A 22,514-nucleotide genomic window follows, 5' to 3' on the forward strand; every position below is an offset into this window, starting at 1 on the left:
TTGGGGGGGGGGGGGAGTAACTTAACATGTGAGTACCATGGTAGCAGTATCGCCAATGCCAGCCATTCAAAAACCATGAGTGAGGCCACAAATTCATGAGATTGAGCCTTTAAACTACCCTTGGTTCTCTGGAAACTTCAGCTGAATGTGCAGCCTCAAAATGGCTAAGGGAATGTTGGGAACCATTAGGAGAAGGATAGAAATAAGATAGAAAATGTAATTCCACTAAATAAATCCATGGTTCGGCCACACCTTGAATACTGTGTCCGGTTCTGGTTGCGCACGAGAGATTAAAAAGTGAAGTGCTGTTCAGCTTAGAAAAGAAATGTCTGGGTATGATAGAGGTCTATAAAACCATGAATAGTGTGCAAAAAAGTGTTTGCACTTTCACACAATACAAAAACCAGGGGTCACTTGATGCAATTAATAGGCACAAGGTTTAATAAAAACAAGAGTTCTTTTTCACTCAGTGCGTGATTACCCTGTGGAACTCATTGCCATGGGATGTTGTGATGCCAAAAGTATAACTGGTTTCAAAAAAGAACTGGATAAATTCATGGAGGATGGGGTCCATCAATGGCTATTAGCCAAGATGGTCAGGGATGTAACCCCATGCCGAGAGGGACCCTAAACCTCTGCCAGAAGCTGGGAGGGGAATACAGGTAGATCACTCCAATTGCCCTGTTCTGCTCACTTCCCCTGAAGCTCTGGTATCAGCCACGGTCGGAAGACAGGATACTGGGCTAGATGGACCAGTGGTCTGGCCCACTATGGCTGTTACGTTCTTGTTGATCTACAGTGGTTTAATACTTTTGTTGGGACTGGATGGGCTCGTTAAGTATGCTAATTGAAGTGCCACAGAGGAAGGAGATCTCAAAAATCTATTAATATTTCTTTAAAAACAAGAGTGAAATAGAACCTTTGAGGGAGAGATACTAATTTTAAACTAGTATCCAAGATGATTAGTATGTGAGGAAACTAGTTTGCCCTACAGTGCAGTGAACCGTCAGAAGGAAATTTATTCATCCACATTACATATTAGCAAGGGGGGAAGTCTTAGAGAGAAATGATCTAAAATTGGGGGGAAGGATAGCTCAGTGGTTTGAACATTGGCCTGCTAAACTCAGGGTTATGAGTTCAATTCTTGAGGGGGCCACTTAGGGATCTGGGGCAAAATCAGTACTTGGTCCTGCTAGTGAAGGGGGCTGGACTCAATGACCTTTCAGGGTCCCTTCCAGTTCTATGAGATAGATATATCTCCATATATTATATTTTATTATTATTATAACATCATAAAAATGACTGGCTTTCCAGATGGACTACATGCAAATATTACTTTATTTAAAAAAAGGTAAGAAGCAAATTCTTAATAAAGGGAGAGGAATATGGTGAAATGGCATATGTCAGCCAAGTGGAGGGGAGGAATCCTTCCTAAAAGGCTGTATGGTAGGAGTGTTGCAGCCAATAGAATGTTAGAATTCTTAATGGCATCTTGTCACAGGGCGCACCACTCACCGCCGGGCTGGCGCTGCCTCCTGGTACTCTCTGGGGATTAGCTTGAGCTGTTTCCAGGTGCTGGGGTTTTAAGAAAAATACCAAGTATGTAAGATTCATGATAAAAATCACAGGAGTTGTCAACACTGATACCATGCTAGCAACTGTCACTGTTAATACTAAGCATATACAGACAGACATGAGACTAATGATGCTACATTAGTCATCTTGCACATGGTATGTGGATTTCAATATCTGCTCAGCTCCAAAATGCCAAGCACTGGGAACAGTGCAATATTTACAGTAGGTCTCTGCAATATCTTGCATCTCCATTAGATTGAAGGAGTCAAGACAGTTAGTGTAGTAAGACCTAAGCTACTGCATAGGCCGCTTCTGCCAGCCAATTTAGAGGAGAGGTTGTTAATCATCTCTGAGTAAGCAAAATATGCAAGAAGAGGCAATGAAAAATATTATCAGAATATAATGGGTATTCATGAGAAAGCTGTGATGGTGCTAGTGTACAAAAATAGAATAAAAATTATGTAGACTGATACAATCTCCTTATAAGAGCCTGGTTAAAACAAAATAATTGTACAAAACAATCTTCTGGAAAAAGTCATTTCAGAGCACATTTACCACACATTATATGTTCTGACAGAAGCAGCAGTATTAACAAATAGTAGGAATACTTGCTTTCATCTTATGCTTTGAAAAACTTTATTATTATTTTGACCCAAAATGTCACTTAAAGTAATATTTTTCCTCCTCCTAATCACTTGAGCCAATTATTGGCTTTCTTGATCTTTTCTTTTGTTTTGTCACCCTTTGCCTCTGTCTGCTTTATATAAGCTGCAAGAGGCAATTTCCTTAGAGGAGAAAATGCACAAGTCTTTGAAGGTTAATCTGTGAGAGTATTCTGTTGTTGCTGTATGCTTAAGGAATTACAAATGCTTTAGGAAAATCATTTAAAAAAAAAAACAAAAGCAAAAAACCAAACACTCCATAACTATACCATTCTGCATTGGGCAAACTTTTTGGCCCGAGAGCCACATCTGGGTATGGAAATTGTATGGCGGGCCATACATGCTCACAGAATTGGGTGGGGGGAGAGTTATGGGAGGGCTCTGGGGTGGGGCTAGGGATGAGGGTTTGGAGGTGCAGGAGCGTGCTCCAGGCTGGGACGGAGGGGTTTGGAGGGCAGGAGGGGGATCAGGCCTGGGACGGAGAGGTTTGGGGCTGGAAGTATGCAATCAGGCAGCTGAGACCAAAAAAAAAAACCCCACCAAAATACTGAAAAATATTGGCAAATGTAAACTACTTTTTAAAAAAAAGGGGGGGGGGTAAAAAGATTTGACAAGGTAAGGAAATTGTTTCTGTGCTTGTTTTGTTTAAATTAAGATAGTTTAAAAGCAGCATTTTTCTTCTGCATAGTAAAGTTTCAAAGCTGTATTAAAGTCAGTGTTCAGTTGTAAATAGGGCTGTCAAGCGATTAATCACACTGTTAATAATAGAATACCATTTATTTAAATATTTTTGGATGTTTTCTACATTTTCAAATATATTGATTTCGATTACAACACAGAATACAAAGTGTACAGTACTCACTTTATATTTATTTTTGATTACAAGTATTTGCTCTGTAAAAAAAACAAAAGAAATCGTATTTTTCAATTCACCTAATACAAGTACTGTAGTGCAATCTCTTTATCATGGTTCGTTACTTGAGGCCAGGGCAGTAGAGTTTGAACTGATGACCAGAGTGGCTAGAACAGGCATTGTGGGATACTGCCGAATAATTCTGGAGGCCATTCACAGCGCATTGGGCGGCCACACTGGCGCCGCAGCGCTGCAGCGGCAGCGCAATACTCGCTATTCCTCTCGGGGAGGTGGAGTACATGCAGCGCTGCAACCACGGAGATACAGTGCTGCAAATGCCTTGACAGTGTGGACGGGGAGTGAGTTACAGTGCTGGGGGCGGCTTTACAGCGCTGTAACTCGCAAGTGTAGCCAAGTCAGGTGCCACCAGAAGAAGGTTGATTTTTCCTTTTTGGTGGTTCGGGTTCTGTAGTTTCTGCATCGGAGTGTTGCTCTTTTAAGACTTCTGAAAACATGCGCCACACCTCGCCCCTCTCAGATTTTGAAAGGCACTTCAGATTCTTAATTCTTGCATCAAGTGCTGTAGCTATCTTTAGCAATCTCACATTGGTACCGTCTTTGCGTTTTGTGTAATCTGCAGTGAAAGTGTTCCTAAAATGAACAACATGTTTTGGGTAATCATCCGAGACTGCTATGAACATGAAATATATGGCAGAATGCAGGTAAAACAGAGCAGGAGACATACAACTCTCCCCTAAGGAGTTCAGTCACAAATGTAGTTAATGCAATGTTTTTGCGTCATCAACATGGAAACATGTCCTCTGGAATGGTGGCCGAAGTATGAAGGGGCATATATGGCATGTAAATAATACCTTGCAGTGCCAGCTACAAAAAAGCCATGCAAATGCCTGTTCTCACTTTCTGGTGACATTGTAAATAAGAAGCAGTCAGCATTATCTCCTGTAAATGTAAACAAACTTGTTTCTTCGTGTTTGGCTGAACAAGAAGTAGGACTGAGTGGACTTGTAGGCTCTGAAGTTTTAAATTGTTTTATTTTTGAGTGTAGTTATGTAACAATAAAAAATCTAAATTTGTAAATTGCACTTCCACGACAAAGATTGCACTGCAGAACTTGTATGAGGTGAATTGAAAAATACTATTTCTTTTGTGTATCATTTTTACAGTGCAAATATTTGTAATCAGAAATATACACTTTGATTTTCATATATATTGTATTCTGTGTTGTAATTTAAATGTAGAAAAACATCCAAAATATTTAATACATTTCAATTGGTATTCTATTGTTAAACAGTGCAATTAAAACTGCGATTAATCGCAATTAATTTTTTTGAGTTAATCGCGTGAGTTAACTGCGATTAATCAACAGCCCTAGTTGTAAACTTTTGAAAAAACAAACAACCAGAATATTTTGTTCAGAGTTATGAACAACCTCTATTCCCAGGCGGGGGGAAAGGGGGACGGTTGTAACACTGAGGGTCTACTGTATAATTAGTTGTTTTAATTCCCCCTCAGAAAGACTCACAGGAGGTAGGCAGCTCAACAATGCTGAATCATCTTGTTTTAAAAAAAAAAAAGGGAAATTGTTCAGGTCCCCCTCGGAAGGGTCTTCCACCATTCTTCTAGTTCACTCAAACCTATTTTAGAGTTGAATGTGAATTCTTCTCTTCAAGAACCTTCCTTTAGGATTTAGACCAGAAGTCGGCAACCTTTCAGAAGTGGTGTGCCAAGTCTTCGTTTATTCACTCTAATTTAAGGTTTTGCGTGCCAGTAATACATTTTAATGTTTTTAGGTGGTCTCTTTATCTAAGTCTGTAATATATAACTAAACTATTGTTGTATGTAAAGTAAATAAGGTTTTTAGAATGTTTTAAGAAGCTTCATTTAAAATTAAATTAAAATGCAGAGCCCCCCGGACCGATGGCCAGGACCCGGGCAGTGTGAGTGCCACTGAAAATCAGTTTGCGTGCCGCCTTCGGCACGTGTGCCATAGGTTGCCTACCCCTGATTTAGACTCTGTGCTTTGTGATCCATATGATAAACCTGGATGAGTCTATGCTATTGACTTGCAGGGTGCTTGCCTGAATATATCACTGTGCATCAAGACCACATGTTTAAGGCTTTTCTTTTTGGATGAACGCTAACACTTGGCCCTGCCCTTTTGCCTTATCTATAGGGTTCTGCAATTTAATAGTCTCCTGGTGAGCTCTTCCCTCATTGTTAATCTTCCTATCCTGCCCCTCTCCTTTATCTTCTGCTCCCTTTCCTCCTATCCTGTTCCAAGCCTAATAATATTTGCAGTGTGTTGGCACTGTATTTTGCCTGTGTTTTGCAACCACTGACTTGAAGTGTTGGCTTACTGAGTGCTGTAGGGCATGCAAAAGATAATGAAGTTTAATAAGTGTTGATTGTGGGGGAAGGTCCCCTACTGGAGGATTTCAGAGAGAGAAGTGTGGGCAGGGGGATGCTTAAGGGTCATACAGAGGTAGTCAAAACACCGTGTGGTCAGACTTAATAAAGCTATGCCCATTGTCTCCAGTGCAGAAGCCCAGTTTTCAGAATTTAACACAGTTTGGCACAGACTAATCCAGTGACAGTTGAGATGCATATTATGGAGCCTAAATTCAATAATTAAAATGTGAAATAGGGATTTTATTCCTACTTTCACAGAGAATTTGAACGTAGCTGTAACGACAGAGCTACTATTAACACTTCAATAACAAAACTGCAACCTTTTGAGTTAATATGTGGTTGCTGTTCAAAAAGTGGCTTGAGCTGCAATTTCATGGTTTATGTCAGGAACGCCCATCAATTGAATTAAATCCTTTTATTGACTCTAGGCCATTTATTACCACATGCATTAACTTTTCCAGCAACATATAAAAATGGGTCTGGATGATGCATGGGATTGCTAACTGGATGTGAAATCTGGCTTCTATGCCATTGATCTGAATCCTGCTCAGGTCAGTCGCAGCTGAAACTTGTTGCCATCTGACTGTTCAGTGGTCTTTCAAAGTGAGCTGGTGTTGATTAGGAATGGATTTGGCCACACTTATAAAATTTATCCCTGTTTACCTCTTCTGACAGGAGAAGTGATTACTCCTGGTCAAGGGGAATCTACACCAGTGATGGGCAACCTGCGGCTCATCAGGGCAATCTGATTGCGGGCTGCGAGACATTTTGCTACTGTTGACCATCTGCAGGCACGGCCCCCCGCAGCTCCCAGTGGCCGCAGATGGTCAACATCAGCAAAATGTCTCATGGCCCGCAATCAGATTACCCTGATGGACTGCAGGTTACCCACCACTGGTCTACACTGTCACTTTCTAGTCAGTTCTACGTTGTGGATAGGCACTGATCCTTAACAGCGCACCAAGCCAACCTTTCACTGTGCTCTCTTTGAAGGTTCCTTTCCTTTCTTTGCACCTTCCATTTTAAAAAGAAGTTTCAGTGCTTGTTTTAAAAATTATTTATAGATTTGTTTTGAGCATAATTTGGTTTCATGCTGTAGCATGATTTAAACATGTTTTGCAAAATTGTTTCACTATTTTGCATTACATGGCTGATGATTTTCCTAAAAAAATGTCTGGAAAATGCCTTGGGTTATCATTCTAGGGCTATGTTTCAAACTACTTATGTAAAATAGAATCATTTGTAAAATAACTTGACTGATTAATCAAAAACTAGGTTTACATTGAATTCCTCCCCCTCCCCCAATCAAAATAATGTTTTACTGTTTAGGTAAGAAAATAAACTCATACAGGAGAAAGTTTATTTATTAATGGATTATTATCAGTTATTTATTCAATTTAATTTTTGTATTTAAAGATAAGAGTATATAATAAAGAACTCAATTGGTTTTGATGGTATGTGATTTTTTTTTTTTTTTGCCCATTTTCATTGTGCACTTCAGCAAATTAAAAGTGATACATCATTGAAAGCAAAAACTGAAGGCATTTATGTGATGTATTATTCATTATCAAGAATAATTATGGGAAGTGGTGCTTCTGACTTGGTAAAATAAAACCAAGTATAAAAAGATCTTTCTTTAAGCAACACTTTTTTAGTTATGAGGCCAGACTGTTCGTTCTCAAATTTATTTGAAGAGTACATCTTTTAATCTAAACTGTTAATAAGTTAGAAAATTGGCATATATATAATTTGATTTTTTTCATTGCCTGATCTGCTCATGGAAGCAAAAAATACAAAATCTTAAATTATTTCAGATTAGATACTGATATTATCTTTTTCTTACACAGCTGTGTATGCCTAAAGGGCTATCTTTCAGGACCCAGATTGACAACAGAGACCCGCAGTTCCATTCATTTATAATCACCAGGGAAGATGGTTCTCGTACTTATGGATTTGTGCTCACTTTCTATGAGGAGGTCACAAGCAAGCAAATTTGCACAGCCATGCAAACGCTTTACCAAATGCACAATGCAGAGCAATACAGCAGCGTCTATGCCTCCTCTTCTTGCAGCATGGACTCCCTGGCAAGCAGCATTGATGAAGGAGATGCCACTTCCCTGGCCAAGCTCCAGCAGTACAACTCGTATGACATCAGCAGAGACACGTTATACGTATCCAAATGTATATGTCTCATCACTCCTTTGCCCTTTATGCAGGCCTGCAAGAAGTTCCTTATCCAGCTTTACAAGGCAGTTACCTCTCAGCAACCCCCACCTTTACCGCTGGAGAGCTATATCCATAACATTCTTTATGAAGTGCCCCTTCCACCCCCAGGGAGGTCACTGAAGTTCTATGGGGTTTATGAGCCTATCGTTTGCCAGAGACCTGGACCCAGTGAACTTCCACTGTCTGACTACCCTCTTCGAGAAGCCTTTGAGCTGCTGGGATTGGAAAACCTTGTCCAAGTCTTTTCGTGTGTTCTCCTGGAGATGCAGATTCTTCTGTATTCACAAGGTAGGCTATCTTTCTGGATTGGTGTCTAATCCAATCAGACAATTCCTGAACAACTGTAGTGCTGAGACTGCTGTGAACTATTTGATTTCAGGGGATTAGTGAGACAGTGTAATAAAAAGAAATGAGGCTTTGCTAGTGAAAGGGCTAAGTAATTGTTTCCTCTACATTCTAGGTGTCGTTTGTTTAATTATGCATCATATTTATCATTCATGACAGCTAGTGATAGAATTGACTTAATTGTCATCTTTAAACTGCCCTTGATCAGCTTGCAAGACAGCACAAAACTAATCCTCCCTTCTGCAGGAAATTACGACATCAGGTAATATGTCTTGCACAAAACTCACATTTTCTTTTTGATGTGACAAATTTTATTAAGACGTTGATGTTCTAACCTTTGCGGCCAAACTTTGAAATTAGTCTGGGAATTATAAGAAGAAATGAAGTTGTCTCCTTATGGGCCTACAGGCATCTTGAAGTAATTATTTTCATGAGGATGTAGTTGGTGGCTTCTGCTTGAGACACCTTGGGACTGCACTCAAAGGGCTACTGCGGGTTAGATATGTTGACAAAGCTGTCAGAGAGGCATCTTGCACAGATCCTGCCTACTTGTAATGTTTTAATGAGCTTTTGGGAGTTAGATTTTTCAGGAGAAGGTTCAACACTTCCTATTGACTATACAAGCACTCTGACACAGGTTTCAGAAATGTCTAGTTCACAGTGCATAGGCTACAATGCTGGAGCATTGCTTCTTGTATACTACAGGGCTGCTGACTAGGGCCCAGATTTACAAAGGTATGTAGGTGCCTATGATGCAGATAGATTCATAATGTGATTTACTTTCGATGGGAATTAGGTGCCTCAGCTGCTTTTGGATGATTTTGTAAGTTGTACTAGGTGCTTATTTGCAACTTTAGGCACCTAAATACCTGCGTTGAACTAGCCCTAAATTAAAATATGTACTTTGGGGAGAAGAGAAGTTGGGCAGGTTTTCATATGAGGATGACTAAAGTTGGGCATCTAAAGAGGTGGCTTATGTTTTGAAGATGCTGAATATCCACAACTGCCACTAAAGTTGGTGAGAACTCCAGGTGATCAGAACCTCTGAAAATTGGGCCATGTTTGGGTGGGCAGGGAGGGAGGCTGCCTGAATATGGATATAGATGCTGAATTTCATGCATCAAGTCTGAAAATGCTGCCCTTGTCATAGACAAAGTGAAAGTTTAGTTAATAAGCATTAAATAGTGACACCATTGACAAAATACCTTTAGGTATACCAGAAGGGGGAAAATGTCACCTTAAATAGTTTGAAAAAGATGAAATTCAAACAATTTTTGAATTTTCTGATAGAGCATCTGCAATTAATGCTTTTGTTTCTCCCCCTCCTCTCCCCTCCCCACTCCCAGAAAAGTCTGAGAGATCCTTGACCCAACTTTGTTCGTTTTGTCAATTGTCTACATTAGACAGTGTGGTGGTGGGGAAGCTGTACAGTAGGTTGTGTTTGACAAATGAAGCAATTGTGCAATTATACTGCATCATAATTCATTCCTAAAGGTGCAGAGTTGAGGCTAATGTGCAGCTTACATTTTGCTATGTTTGACTTTTTGTAACATAGTTTTTTTCATATTTCCAAGAGTTCTTTAAAAAGAAAGTGAGCTTTATTTTTTTGTTTAACTAAATACCACTGAACTTCTGTTGTACTAAGCTCCTGAGATCTAGCCGAGAAAGCTCCTCTCCAGTAAACTCCTGTGCAGCTTTTAGCTTGAAAGAAGCTCTTGCCTTGTTGGGGGTGGCTTCTTACAAAATAAGCAGTTACAGTGCAGGGTTCATGCAAACCTGTGCACTTGCCAATGCTTTTCACTGGGCAAATAAATTAAGCCACACTGTGCGCATGTGCATGGCTTTCTTTATCTGCAAATTTCACAAGCTCAGCCAGAGAATCCAGTGCCAAATATACTTCATGTGCACGTGGTGCAATTATCAACAGGACATGACTGTCAACTCAAAATCAGTTTTCACTGGAACACCTAAATGTATTTCTCAAGGGAGGTTATTGGTATGTCAGAACTTACCTTTCAGCTCCCAACCATTTCAGAAGTAAAGCTGTTGCTATATATCAGGGATCAGCAACCTTCGGCACGCAGCCCATCAGGGAAATTTGCTGGCAGGCCGGGACAGTTTGTTTACCTGCAGCGTCCGCAGGTTCGGACGATCGCAGCTCCCACTGGCCACGGTTTGCCATTCCAGGCCAACGGGGGCTGCGGGAAGCGGCAGCCAGCACATCCCTCGGCCCATGCCACTTCCCACAGCCCCCATTGGCCTGGAATGGCAAACCGTGGCCAGTGAGAGCTGCGATCGGCCAACCTGCGGATGCTGCAGGTAAACAAACTGTCCCGGCCCGCCAGCGGATTTCTCTGACGGGCCGCATGCCAAAGGTTGCCGATCCCTGCTGTATACCTTTAAAACAAACTGATTTTTTCCCCCTCCCACTGTCCTCAAAAATGTCTGAACCTTTTTTTTTTTTTTTGTTCTAAGTTTTCAAAAAGTCAATTCAATTCACTTCATTTACAAGGAAACCATGAAAACTTGAGCCTGAAAAAGGAGCTTTGGACAGTTAAGTAACGTTGTAAGGAACCTGCTAGTTGATTACTGGGCACTGTAATCCCCCAGTTAATCTAACAGCAGAGAAGACCATTACCTCCAGAGTGCAGGAAAGAGAAGTAGTACAACCTGAGGTCAGAAGGGCACAGGGTAAGAACAAGCGCTACAGGTGGAGAAGGCAGCAGCTTGGGAGCTGGCTGCAGCGGGGAGGTTTGTTAGCTGGAAGTCAGGGCTGAAGGGCCTGAGAGCCCACCAGAGATGCACCCAGTATCGGGCAGAGACCAGTAGTAGCTGTGGCAGGAGGACAGAGGATTTAACAGAACATTTAATTTTGTATTGGACACACACATAAAATTATTAAAAGTTGAGATCCGATATATCAGCTTAACCATCTTAGAAACAAGTGCAGCTCTGTGTTTGCTATCATGCTGCTCCTCTGTTATACTCTGAATCCAGATATAAACACAAGTTAAGGCTAGGGCACCAACTGTAACAACGTCATTTAGTATTCACAGGCACTTCTAGCCATTAGGAACAAAGCAGCTCACATGGACTCAGGTTAAGGCTTTCTGGATGTTGCAATTAACCCTTTCAGTGTTGCCAACCCCAACCATTTTAAAAATCATAAGCAAGATCCACCAAAATCATGAGACTTAAAATAATTCTTTTATGTACCTTCTCTTGTTTTAACATTTGAATTGTGCTTGAGTCACATTTTTAAGCTGTTCTCCACAACCTTGAGGACTAGAAACTTTGATTTGAAAAAAAAAAAAAAAATTAAAGCTGAGATTCTTATATTCAGGAGCTGGGACTTTAAGAAGCAAACCAAATATCACAAGACTTGGGGGGGGGAAATATTGAGTTGGCAACACAACTCTACATGGTCTCTCTCTAGTTCAGTAGCTAGAAGAAAAGTATATATCTAACACTTACATTTTATAATACAAGACTTTATACAAAAAAATTCTTAGTTGAAACAGACTTATTAGATTCTCTATAGTTTAGGAAATCAGATTTGTCTCAAGACTTTATTTTTACTTGTGACTACAGAGAGGCAATAGTATTTTGTGTATGTAATGTATGGGCTTCCAACAGTTTCCAAGTAAATAACATTTTGTGGTAGTTGCTATAATTTCCTAAGGATCAGTAACAAAATGCTACTGGCGTAAGATCTCTGCTGGAGAGAGATGAATTAAATTGTGGGCTCAGCAGAAACCTAGGCAATCCATTTTGTATGTTTGCCTTCCAAGGGATTTAAACATGAGAACATGTGGACAAAACAAAGATTAACTTCCTTTAGCTCAGGCGGTTTCTGCTTACTGTAATTTTGAACATTTCCCAAGTTGTTTTTAGAAGGATTTGAGTAATTGCTTCTCAAAGATTAAATATATTTTTGTATGTTTTTTAAGCTTGGGGAAATAATTCTGAAGAACAAACTTGTGTGTATAACTGTGGCCTAAAAGGGATCTTGGTTCTCAGTATACTGTCTCTGTGGTCCAATATATATTAATCTTGAGCAAACATAAGAACAGCCATACTAGGTCAGACCAAAGGTACATTTAGCCCAGTATCCTGTCTTCCAACAGTGGCCAATGCCAGGTGCCCCAGAGGGAATGAACAGAACAGGTAATCACCAAGTGATCCATCCCCTGTCGCCCATTCTCAGCTTCTGGTAAACAGAGGCTAGGGACACCAACCCTGCCCATCCTGGTTAATAGCCATTGATGGACCTACCCTCCATGAACTTACCTAGTTCTTGTTTTGAACAAGTAAGTGACTTACATGAAAATCAGTCCATCTAGGTTATATGGTCTAGACAGTATTTGGTCCTGCCATGAGGGCAGGGGACTGGACTCGATGACCTCTTGAGGTCCCTTCCAGTCCTAGAATCTATGAATCTATGGCTTTTAGTACCATTCAAGAAACTACTATTTTCCTTTTTAACAAAAAAAATTAAGTTCACTAAAATAACTGATACACTGTAACTTGCTGGGTAAAAGAAATTTTACATCGAACACAAATCTGTATAAAATATTTATCTTTTAATTCAAGAAATACCAAGAGAACAATTTCCCAGAGGAGTCTGTGAATGTTCCCTTCCATCCACCAGGCCTGTGTTTTGCTGATCGGGCACTTTCATTTTTTTTCCTCTTGCTCCTACTCACTGGAAAATGTTGCTAACTCTGGTAATGGTTAGGCTAGTTCCCAGGTCATCTTTCTTTTATTGAAACAACACTTTCCCTCCCAATTAGTTGTATACAAAGTCTGTCCAAAGTGTCCAATGCAGCAGCTGTAAGTCTGTAAGACAGCTATACACCCGCAACAGAAGAAAACCCAAATCTCTGAATCTGCCCTTCCCCCATACTCCCAGAGTGGAGACAGTGACACTCTTCCTGTGAAGGCCTGTCATTTCACCTATCAAGCCTGTTCACAGGTTCCGTAGCTTAGATATACCCTAAGTCTTTTTACATAAAAGTTTGGCATTTTCTACAGCCCTTAAATTTGACTCCTAAAACTTGTATGATTATTAAGTGTAAGCCGGGCCTGCATAATACTGCACTTGGTATAGAAAACTTCTTGTGATTTATCAAGAGGCTTGACTGAGTTTTACTGGTAGACTAAATGTTACAAGTTACTGTTTTAAATGCTTCTTAACACAATAGACACTGGGAATAGAGGAAAATATACTCCAGACATGTAAATATGTATCTTTGTATGGGTAGACACTCACAAATAGGTGCTCTGTAAATATGCTAGCTCCAAACATTTACTTTGTGAAGTGTGTTGGTAGGTATGGTTTTGAGACATAATTTTGAGCCTCATGCTAATAAATATTTTAAGACATTCTGACTCTTAGCAATACGGAATGAAAATACGCTTTTGCCAGCCAGGTGACCCTCAATAAAACAAGGCTATTTTTCCACAAATGATGTCAACAAGAGGAAGAAAACATTATGAAGTTTCAGATTGTATTTCCATGCTTATTCGTGCATATCATGCTAGTGAGCTCCCAAAGCCAATGCAGTCTCAGGGTGGCAGAGCTTCTGATATAATTGTGATACTTTTCAAAGTCAGTGGTTGGCTTATTTACCAAATGGCATTGATCAGAGTGATGGCCTGTCTGCCCATAGTCAGTCAGTGGGACTGTAGGAGCGGTTTTACACATCACTATGTGAGATGTGAACATTCTTTTTCTGTGAAGTAGAGAATAGAAGAGATACGAAATTAACTGAGCCTGGCACAAATCTGAGTCTGGTGGCAACAGGCTTTTTTGACTGTACACTTGAAAAGGTTTTTAGTTGCCTATTGTTTCCTTATGAGAAGACATTCTTAATTATTAAGTTTTGTCATGTGTTTCCATGTTCTTATAAGGAAAATTCTATAGCAGTACAAAGTATTTATTTAATTGGAAGTTGCTGCAATCTGGGGGAGGAGTAATGAGCCTGTTTAATATAGTTTGACGGCTGTCATGAGTCAATGGCCATTTGCTTATAGTTGGTAATGGACAATTTTGCAGGTGAAGATTTTCCATAAACATTGCAAACCCTTTGATACCAGCATACACTCTTTACTACACTGCGCAGCTTAGATTGTCCCATTTATATAATGGATATCTAGTGGCATTGAATTAATCACTTTGTTTGAGTATTAAAGAAAAAAATAACTTGCTATTAAGTTTAAATAGTTACCAGCTTTATTTTTAAAATGTGGTCATGGATTGGTGACTTAAAATGAAATTTTACTTGAATTAGTGCACAAACCTGTCTATATGGACAGGAACAGTACACAGGACTAAACTCTCTCTACTCTGACTTATGAATTTGAAAAAGGAACAGAACATAGGTGTGCTGCATGCACAAAGTTTTTTTCTGAAATTTTAATTCTCACTAGAGTTTTATCCGCTAGGTTTTAACTTAAAAACAGTTGCTGGGCTGAGTTAGCATCTGGAAACTACCATTAATGCGTGATCTAGATTTCTCTCTTGGAAAATGCTTGAAAAAACGTAAGCAGTTGTGAGTGAAAAAGGATTTGACAGCAATTTTTCCATACTGTTCATTCCTTTCTTCTCATGTCCCCTGCACATAGATTATGCTGTTATTGAACTGAACGAAATCTTTTTTTATTTTTTCCCTGCTGTACTATGATGAGTGAACCTTTTAGTGAACTGGTTTTGATTCAGGTCACGGTGGAACAGATCTAGATAAAATATCAGCGTTCTGTGTGCAACAATTTCTTGCTGGGATAATATTTTTTTTAAATGTGTATTTTTAAAATGTTGCAGTAAAGAGTGGTTTATTTAAAATCAAATCTGTAGTATTGCAAAATATACTTAAGTTGCTTTTATAGCTCCCACTGTCACAAAACTGATTTCAAATCTTAAAGTCAAGAGATGCTTGAATGCCTTTTTTCTTTCTCTTTAGATTATCAGCGTCTGATGACAGTAGCAGAGGGGATCACCACACTGTTGTTCCCGTTTCAGTGGCAACATGTATATGTTCCCATCCTTCCTGCCTCTCTCCTGCATTTTCTTGATGCTCCTGTCCCTTACCTGATGGGTCTTCAGTCCAAAGAGGGAACTGACCGTTCCAAACTAGAACTTCCTCAAGAGGTAACTACTGCGTGGAATTGTCAATCTTTGTGTTTTACTAACCCAACTTAAAATATTTAATTATTATTCACTCTAGTCCCCATTGGAAAGCTGCCACAACATAAACAAATGCCCACGATCACTTTGGCACAGGTAAGTCTCTGCTTAGGAGAGGCTCTAGGCTGGAATCTTGCAGGACAAACTTAAGAGATGCTATGGGAAAGCCTGCACAAGTATTAGTCCACATGGGCCTGACTTCAACAATTGCTGTTAATCCTTTTAAATACCAAACTCTTGTCTTTGCTCCTCCAGAGAGACAGACTTACTAAAGTGAAAAGTCAGTGACCGCGATAAAAAAGAATGTTCTGACAATCTCTTCTCCACCAGCTTGTGGGTATGGAGAGAGTATGGAAAAGGACTTTTGCACCTCTGAAGCTCAGAAGGTTCCTCCTCTTCTCTGCTTCACGTGCTGCCCCTGTAACTCTTTATCAAGGTCAAAATCCTTGATGGAATTCCTTTTAGGGACAATGCACTGGAATTGATGCAAGGATTGCTGTTAAGTGGTACAGGGCCTTTATGTGCCCCCCCCCCCCCCCCCCCCCCCCACAAGATGAAATATGCTAGCTGTTTCCTCTGTACTCCCAGACCCTACCTGCCTATGGATGAGCTTTTGGGAATTGAGGCTGGGTCTGCCACTAGACCACCCACCTGGCCTTAAATGAGTTATATTTTTAGCTAAGGTCTCTGCATCAGTGCATGTCTGAGTACTTTTAAAACACTTATGTGAATTTAGTAACTATTATAGGTGCTCGAATTACAGCTCTGTAGACGGAAGATCTCTCTATGCTATACATTGTGGAAAGTGCAAACTTACCCCCCCCCACCCCCACGGTGCCCTATCAGTGTGCCTCCTCTGACAGTGAGAGGATCTACTTGCTCAGTCCTTGCCCTCTCTGCGGCTGCTGGCTAGTGAGTTCTTCATTGACTGTGATGGTAGGAATGGAGTGTCTGAGTAAGAATTGGACGGAGACCACTACATTCATTTCAAATAAGCCACTGGACATCCATCATAATGGTAGTGACTTTGGGTTACTACCAGCCTGAGCCATATTTGAGGTGGTGATCGAGAAGTGAATGGCAATAGGTTAAAGAGCCTGTCTTCTGAACTGGCTTTATATGGATTTCCCTTCACAATAAATACGGGTTTTTGGGGGGTGTTTTTTTTTTGTTTGTGTTTTTGGTGTTTCCCTAAAGACTTATTTGTGTTGCTGTAACACCTAGTCACCATGGTGCTATTGTACCAGACTTTGTACAAACATGGTTGTGGGGTTCCAAAGAGGATGGAGCTCGGCTGTTCTCAGTGGTGGCAGATCACAGAACAAGGAGCAATGGTTTCAAGTTGCAGTGGGGGAGGTCTAGGTTTGATATTAGGCAACACTATTTCACTAGGAGGGTGGTGAAGCACTGGAATGGGTTACCTAGGGAGGTGGTAGAATCTCCATCCTTAAAGGTTTTTAAGGCCCGGCTTGACAAAGCCCTGGCTGGGATGATTTAGTTGGGGATTGGTCCTGCTTTGAGCAGGGGCTTGGACTAGACCTCCTGAGGTCTCTTCCAACCCTGATATTCTATGTGACCAAGAGATGGTTCCTTAAGTGCTTGAGGATGGGTACTTCAGTACGAAGCCAGGCAGGAATGGGGCTGGGAAATGTTCTAGGCAGAAATTCTGCACTGAGCCGGAGGCAGAGAAAAGGTGCTGGGATAATATTGCTTTATAATAAAGATCCTTGATCAGTGTTAAGAGGAAGTGACTTTGATTCTTTACATATGATAATAAGGTTGTTGTCAATAAGTCTTCTCTTAAATGAAGTGTCCTAACCATGTGAAACTTGCTGTGCTTTAAACTGTGCTATATTAAAGGGTATTTATTTTTTGATGCTTTATTATGTTCTCCCATTCTATATGTGGGCAATGGTTAATCTTGTTTGAAAAATGGTTATAGTACATGGTTGATACAGTATGTCATAACAATTATGGGGGGGGAAGAACCTTGAATTTAATAGAGAAGATTTTGGATCTGGGCTTCATGCAGATAAAAAAAAAAAAGCAAGCAGAAAATCCTCTAACACATGAGTGATGATGAAATACTGTTCACTTTAGCATCCCTTTATTGTTCAGGCCAAGGGCCAGCTTTTCAAGCCCTTGGTCTAAATATAAACCATTTGTGCATTAGAGATAAAATTCTAACAACTGGCCATCATGCCTTCTTAAGGTTACTAATCTCCCTGCATTTACTTTAATCGTCAGATGTTTTTTGAAGAGGAAAGTGAGCAGGACACCCTAAGGGATTTCTGAACCCAAATCTCATTTTAAAATTTAGTAAATCGTATGCAGAGCTGAAATTAAAAAGCCTTTGAAATGCAATATTGATAGATAAGACCGTCTTTGAGCTAAGAGCATAGAAAGAATTGTGCTCCTGCAGGTCATTAACCGTTTCATAAATACATAGGTTAAGAAAAGTAGATTGCTTTATACTGAGCAATAATTTTATTTGCATGTCTTCCAACTTTATTATAGTGCATTATTATCATCGTTTTCTATTTTAACCAGCGCATTTTAATATCACAGAAAGGATTCATGTATAATTAATATCAGAAATGTCCTTGAAATAAAATACTTTCTGAAGTAACTCTAGGGGTTTGGTTTTATTTTTGGTTTGGTTTGTTGTTGTTGCATTGAATGTTGTCCTACTGAAAATTAACTCTTCAGAAAAGGGGAAGAAAAGTTAATTTCCTTAACCTGGTCTGGGGATTAGCCCATAATAATATATAATATAATTTTGTTAGAAATGGAGTGGACATTTAGGATGCACTAGAGAAACCAGAGGAGTCTTGGTGACCAATTAAATATCAGTTCAAAGCCTAACAAGGACATGTTTCTGTTACCCTGTGAATATGTAGGTCTCTTGTTCTACAGATTTTACGTCAGGCTGGAACATTTTAGAACGCAGTACCCTTGAGAAACTGATTTGTTTTAGCACTTGCTTTATTCAGCACAGTGAAGTCACAGGCAGTAGATTTCAGATGCAAGCTGCAGTTCAGGAGAAGAAAATCAGTTACTGTTTTCATTGTTCCATTATTCCTTAGGGTGCACTTGCAGTGTAACTAATTTAGATATAGGATTTTCTCCCTATGAAGCTTCTGAAATAAAGTGTCTACTAGAGTAGACTGATAGCTGCACACAGTTTTAAAATCCATGGTCCAAAAGCATCCCTGTATATTAAAAGCTGTGTGAGGGAAATAGAAAATCTCCATGAGGAAATCATCATGGAAATTTCCCTGCATGACACATTGGGAGCCAAATTTTGTTCCTCAATGGGAATGCTGCCATTAAAATGTGACAGATCCCCGAGGGTCTGCGTGGAGGCCCTGTACTCCCCCATTGTGGCTCTGATCCAGCAGGATCCTCTCCCCACCCCCACTTCTTGATAGCTTAGCTCCAGAGGCTCCCCTGGGTGGAGTGTCTGCCAGGGAGAATCCTCAGAGAAGTTATTAATGCCCGAAGCTACATTGACTCTTGTGGCTAATGTTCATGTGGGCAGAGGGAGCAATGTGATATTTCCCCCCCTCTTTCATAGACCCTATGGGGGGGACTCTCCGGCAGTGTCTGGGCAGTGTGTGTGGGGGTGTCCCTTTGTCCCACAGACTCCCCAAATGTTTTCCACATATGAGACCATGCTCACCCCTCCCCCACCTCCATATGGCTCTAAGGATGTGCAGTCTACCTCCTTGATAAAGTCTCACATTTTTAAGTACTGCCATCAGTTAGTCCCTAGATTTATTTCAGTAAGGCCATACGCTAGTGGGCTCCCTAAGTCACTTTCCTATATGGCTGCTGCTCTTATGTAGCACTAAAACCCAATAAATGTAGTAAGAATGGATGTCACCAGCTGGCAACGTGGGAATAATTCCTCACTCTTGGTATGGTTGTTTTTTTTTGTTTGGTAGTTCATTTAAAAATCAAGTTGGAAAACACAAACTAAGATCTGGGATTATTTTCTAGAGGTTGAAAAATAAATTTGGAGCCAATTTCCCATTTTCAAAAATGTATATGTAATTTATGTATTTATTTATTTTATTTTTGGTCTTTCAGGCTAACTTGTGCTTTGTGGATATTGATAATCATTTCATAGAGCTGCCAGAGGAACTTCCCCAGTTCCCGAACAAACTGGAGTTTATTCAGGAAATCTCCGAGGTTCTCCTTCAGTTTGGAATCCCTCCGGAGGGTAACCTGCACTGTAGTGAGAGTGCCACCAAACTCAAGAATCTTGTCCTTAATGACTTGGTCAATGACAAGAAGAACGGAAATATACCCAGTAACACCATCAACATGTACGAGTTGCTGAAAGGCAATGAAACCATCGCCCGTCTGCAGGCTCTAGCAAAGAGGACGGGAGTGACGGTAGAAAAAATGACCATCACAGTTCCTATGGCAGAGAAGGAAAGGGACGTAAAACTGCAGTGTGAAGAAGAGGAGCTGAGGGACTATAAACTAAATGTGCAGCTTCGTGAGGTCTTTGCCAACCGCTTCACTCAGATGTTCGCGGATTATGAGGCTTTCGTCATTCAAGCTGCACAGGATATGGAGTCCTGGCTGACAAACAGGGAACAGATGCAAAACTTTGACAAAGTAAAAACAACCAGAAGCCTCATGGCTTAGCTGACTGCTGTTGGGTGAAATAGCTACGTTTTAGTTAGTTATTGATCGCTCATCCACTCCACAGAGAGTCCTGTGCCCTTTGATATACAGGCCCAGACCCTCAGTTGGTGTAAATTGGCATAATTCCATTGAAGTCAGTGGAGCGATCAGCGAGGGTCTGGCCTGTAGATGCAAATACAATTCTAGCTGGTGGTTAAGCAGTTGATGGAGCATTACCTGTGACTTTGTTCAAAGCGTAGTGATACAAAAGCACTCTCGTACTGTGGGAATAGGTGCATTCATGAAACTTAAAATAGAAATACTCTTATCATGACCTTTATTATTATTTTTTTATTATTTTTATTATTATTATTATTTTTTTTTTAAGCAGTACTTCCCTTGCTTTCCATCTAGACTTCTTTTTTTCTTATGTGGCTTTGCAGTGAAACTTTCAATTTTTTCTCTCTGCAATATCAAACTATGGAAAGAGATATGTCAGAAACCTAGCATTGTAACTTTAGCTTTGTGAAGAATTAAAAGTAGGCTGAGAGAGGTTGGGGAGTGGATGAGGAAAATCTGACATGTTAGTAAAAGAAACGTTGAATGACTGGTCACATCACTTTATTTCAGTGTCGCTTTTTAAAGTAAGCAGGAGCGCTCCTATAGCGTCAGCTTTGTTTTTTATATCCAAATCCTACGCTAAGTATGACACTAGGAGGATTAACATTGAAGAAAAAATGAAAAGATGATTTTATGTCAGGTTTGACAAAAAGTAGAAATGCTGCCTCTAATATGTTTAGCTTATCAGTATTTGTCATGAGGGTAGCTTGTTCCACTCCAAAAAAAAAAAATTAAAAAAAAACTGTTTTACTAGGCTAATTTCTCTAGCATTTCTACAGATGCTGTCTGTTTCTGTGGATTGTCAGGTTGAGATTTTCTAACCTGAGTAGAGGATTTAGCCACACAACTCAATTTTAACAGAAGTTGTGCGGATGATTCCCTTAGTCAGGTTTAAAAATCCTAGCCTAGGTGTCTTCTTTCCTTACAACCTGAGATTGCATAAATGCATTCAGGAGCTTTACCTAACTTTTATCCTTGTATCAAACAGTTGTTTCCTTGTCTCTAATAGAAACAGGTAGTAGGTGGATGCTAATTAGCCTTGTAAACACAGTAGTGTGCTGACAAGGAGACAAAGGATATCTGAGGTTCCCAAACTGTGTGCACTTGAAAGGGGTCCAGAGGGAGATGAGATGTCATGTGATGCTGGCTCTTCCTGTTTCCAGATGCTAAATTGCACTAAAAGACGCTAAACAGTACGCTAAATATTTCTCCACCCGAGTAATTACTGTAGCTATCAGAAAGATGTCCGGATCCACGCTGTGAGTATGTTTGGGAACTCTTGGATACATGAACTAGTAGGTCTTTTCTGTCTCTGTTCTATAGCATAGGAGGGGGTTGTTTAATAGGGCACTAATTAACTATCCTTTATTGCAGGCTTCTTTTCTGTCGGACCAGCCTGAGCCTTACCTGCCATTCCTCTCACACTTCATTGAAACCCAGATGTTTGCAACCTTCATAGATAATAAGATCATGTCCCAGTGGGAAGAGAAGGACCCCTTTCTGCGGGTGTTCGACTCCAGGATTGAGAAAATTAGACTGTATAATGTAAGGGCTCCTGCACTGCGGACATCGATATACCAGAAATGCAGCACTTTAAAAGAAGCAGGTATGTCCAGAGCTGTCAAGGCTCAACTTCAATCATAAAATGCAGGGGTACAATGGGGAGAATGAAGTCCTTTAAACAAATTAGTTCTCAGCCATTTGAGAGAGAGATGAGCGGCTTGTTGAAGTGAAAGCAGGACTTATCACTGTCACTGTTTTGGCTACTGAAGCTTTTTTTTAAACACTAAAGATGTAGGGAGAGTCAGCCCATGCCGCCCTCCTCCCCTCCCCGACTTTATTTCATGGAATTCTAGAATGAGTTTCAGATTTTTGTGGTCGCTGTCTCTCTCCCTGACTTCAAACAGCTTTTGGTGTTGCTCGGATAAGCTGATGGGCAGCCACTCTCAGGAGCAGCACTGGGTTAAAAGGCTGAGTTCCTGGGCCAAGGTCTGTGGCAGCACTCCCCCTCCATCTACTCTCATAAGGAGCCAGCTTTGAATGGACTGAATCACAAATTCTGTTTTGGGTGGGGGTGAGGGGCCCAAGAATCAAATGGGGAAATCTTAATAGAAACAGTTACGAATTGAGCCTTTGGTTGCTCTGGTGACGTAGTATCACTCCACAATGTGCAGTGCACTAGAGGCTTTTTTTTTTTTTTTATTATTATTATTTTTAATTCTTTATGTTCACAGGACACTTCTCCCCTCCACCCCCCAAAGTCCTACACAGGGATTTAGCCATGCAGCACCCGTTGTTTGGGGAATTTGTGCAGCTAAATTCCGCCATATCACTTCGGAAATGTATCCCTAAAACTATTAGGATGCTAGAGAAATTACTTTCAAATGTGTTTTAATGTATATAAAGCTTTTTAACTGTTGCTAAAACTCAGCATTCTCCTACCTTATAGAAGAACAGTAGGAATGTCGTCTTTGATTAA

At 40.3% G+C, this 22,514-nt stretch overlaps 1 protein-coding gene across 3 annotated transcripts in view; it reads left to right on the forward strand.

The window, feature by feature from the left end:
- The window catches only part of DENND5B (DENN domain containing 5B), a 177,670-nt gene that overhangs the window by 94,745 nt on the left and 60,411 nt on the right, over positions 1-22,514 (forward strand). For all 3 annotated transcript variants that reach the window (XM_024202591.3, XM_024202593.3, XM_024202594.2), the window contains 4 exons: positions 7,368-8,034; positions 15,054-15,241; positions 19,370-19,906; positions 21,410-21,641. In XM_024202591.3, coding sequence (XP_024058359.1) covers positions 7,368-8,034; positions 15,054-15,241; positions 19,370-19,906; positions 21,410-21,641 — 1,624 coding nt within the window. The remainder of the gene's footprint in view (positions 1-7,367; positions 8,035-15,053; positions 15,242-19,369; positions 19,907-21,409; positions 21,642-22,514) is intronic.

Source organism: Terrapene carolina, unplaced genomic scaffold (assembly GCF_002925995.2).
Source record: "Terrapene carolina triunguis isolate 2854851 unplaced genomic scaffold, T_m_triunguis-2.0 Scaffold247, whole genome shotgun sequence".
Classification (NCBI taxonomy): domain Eukaryota; kingdom Metazoa; phylum Chordata; order Testudines; family Emydidae; genus Terrapene; species Terrapene triunguis.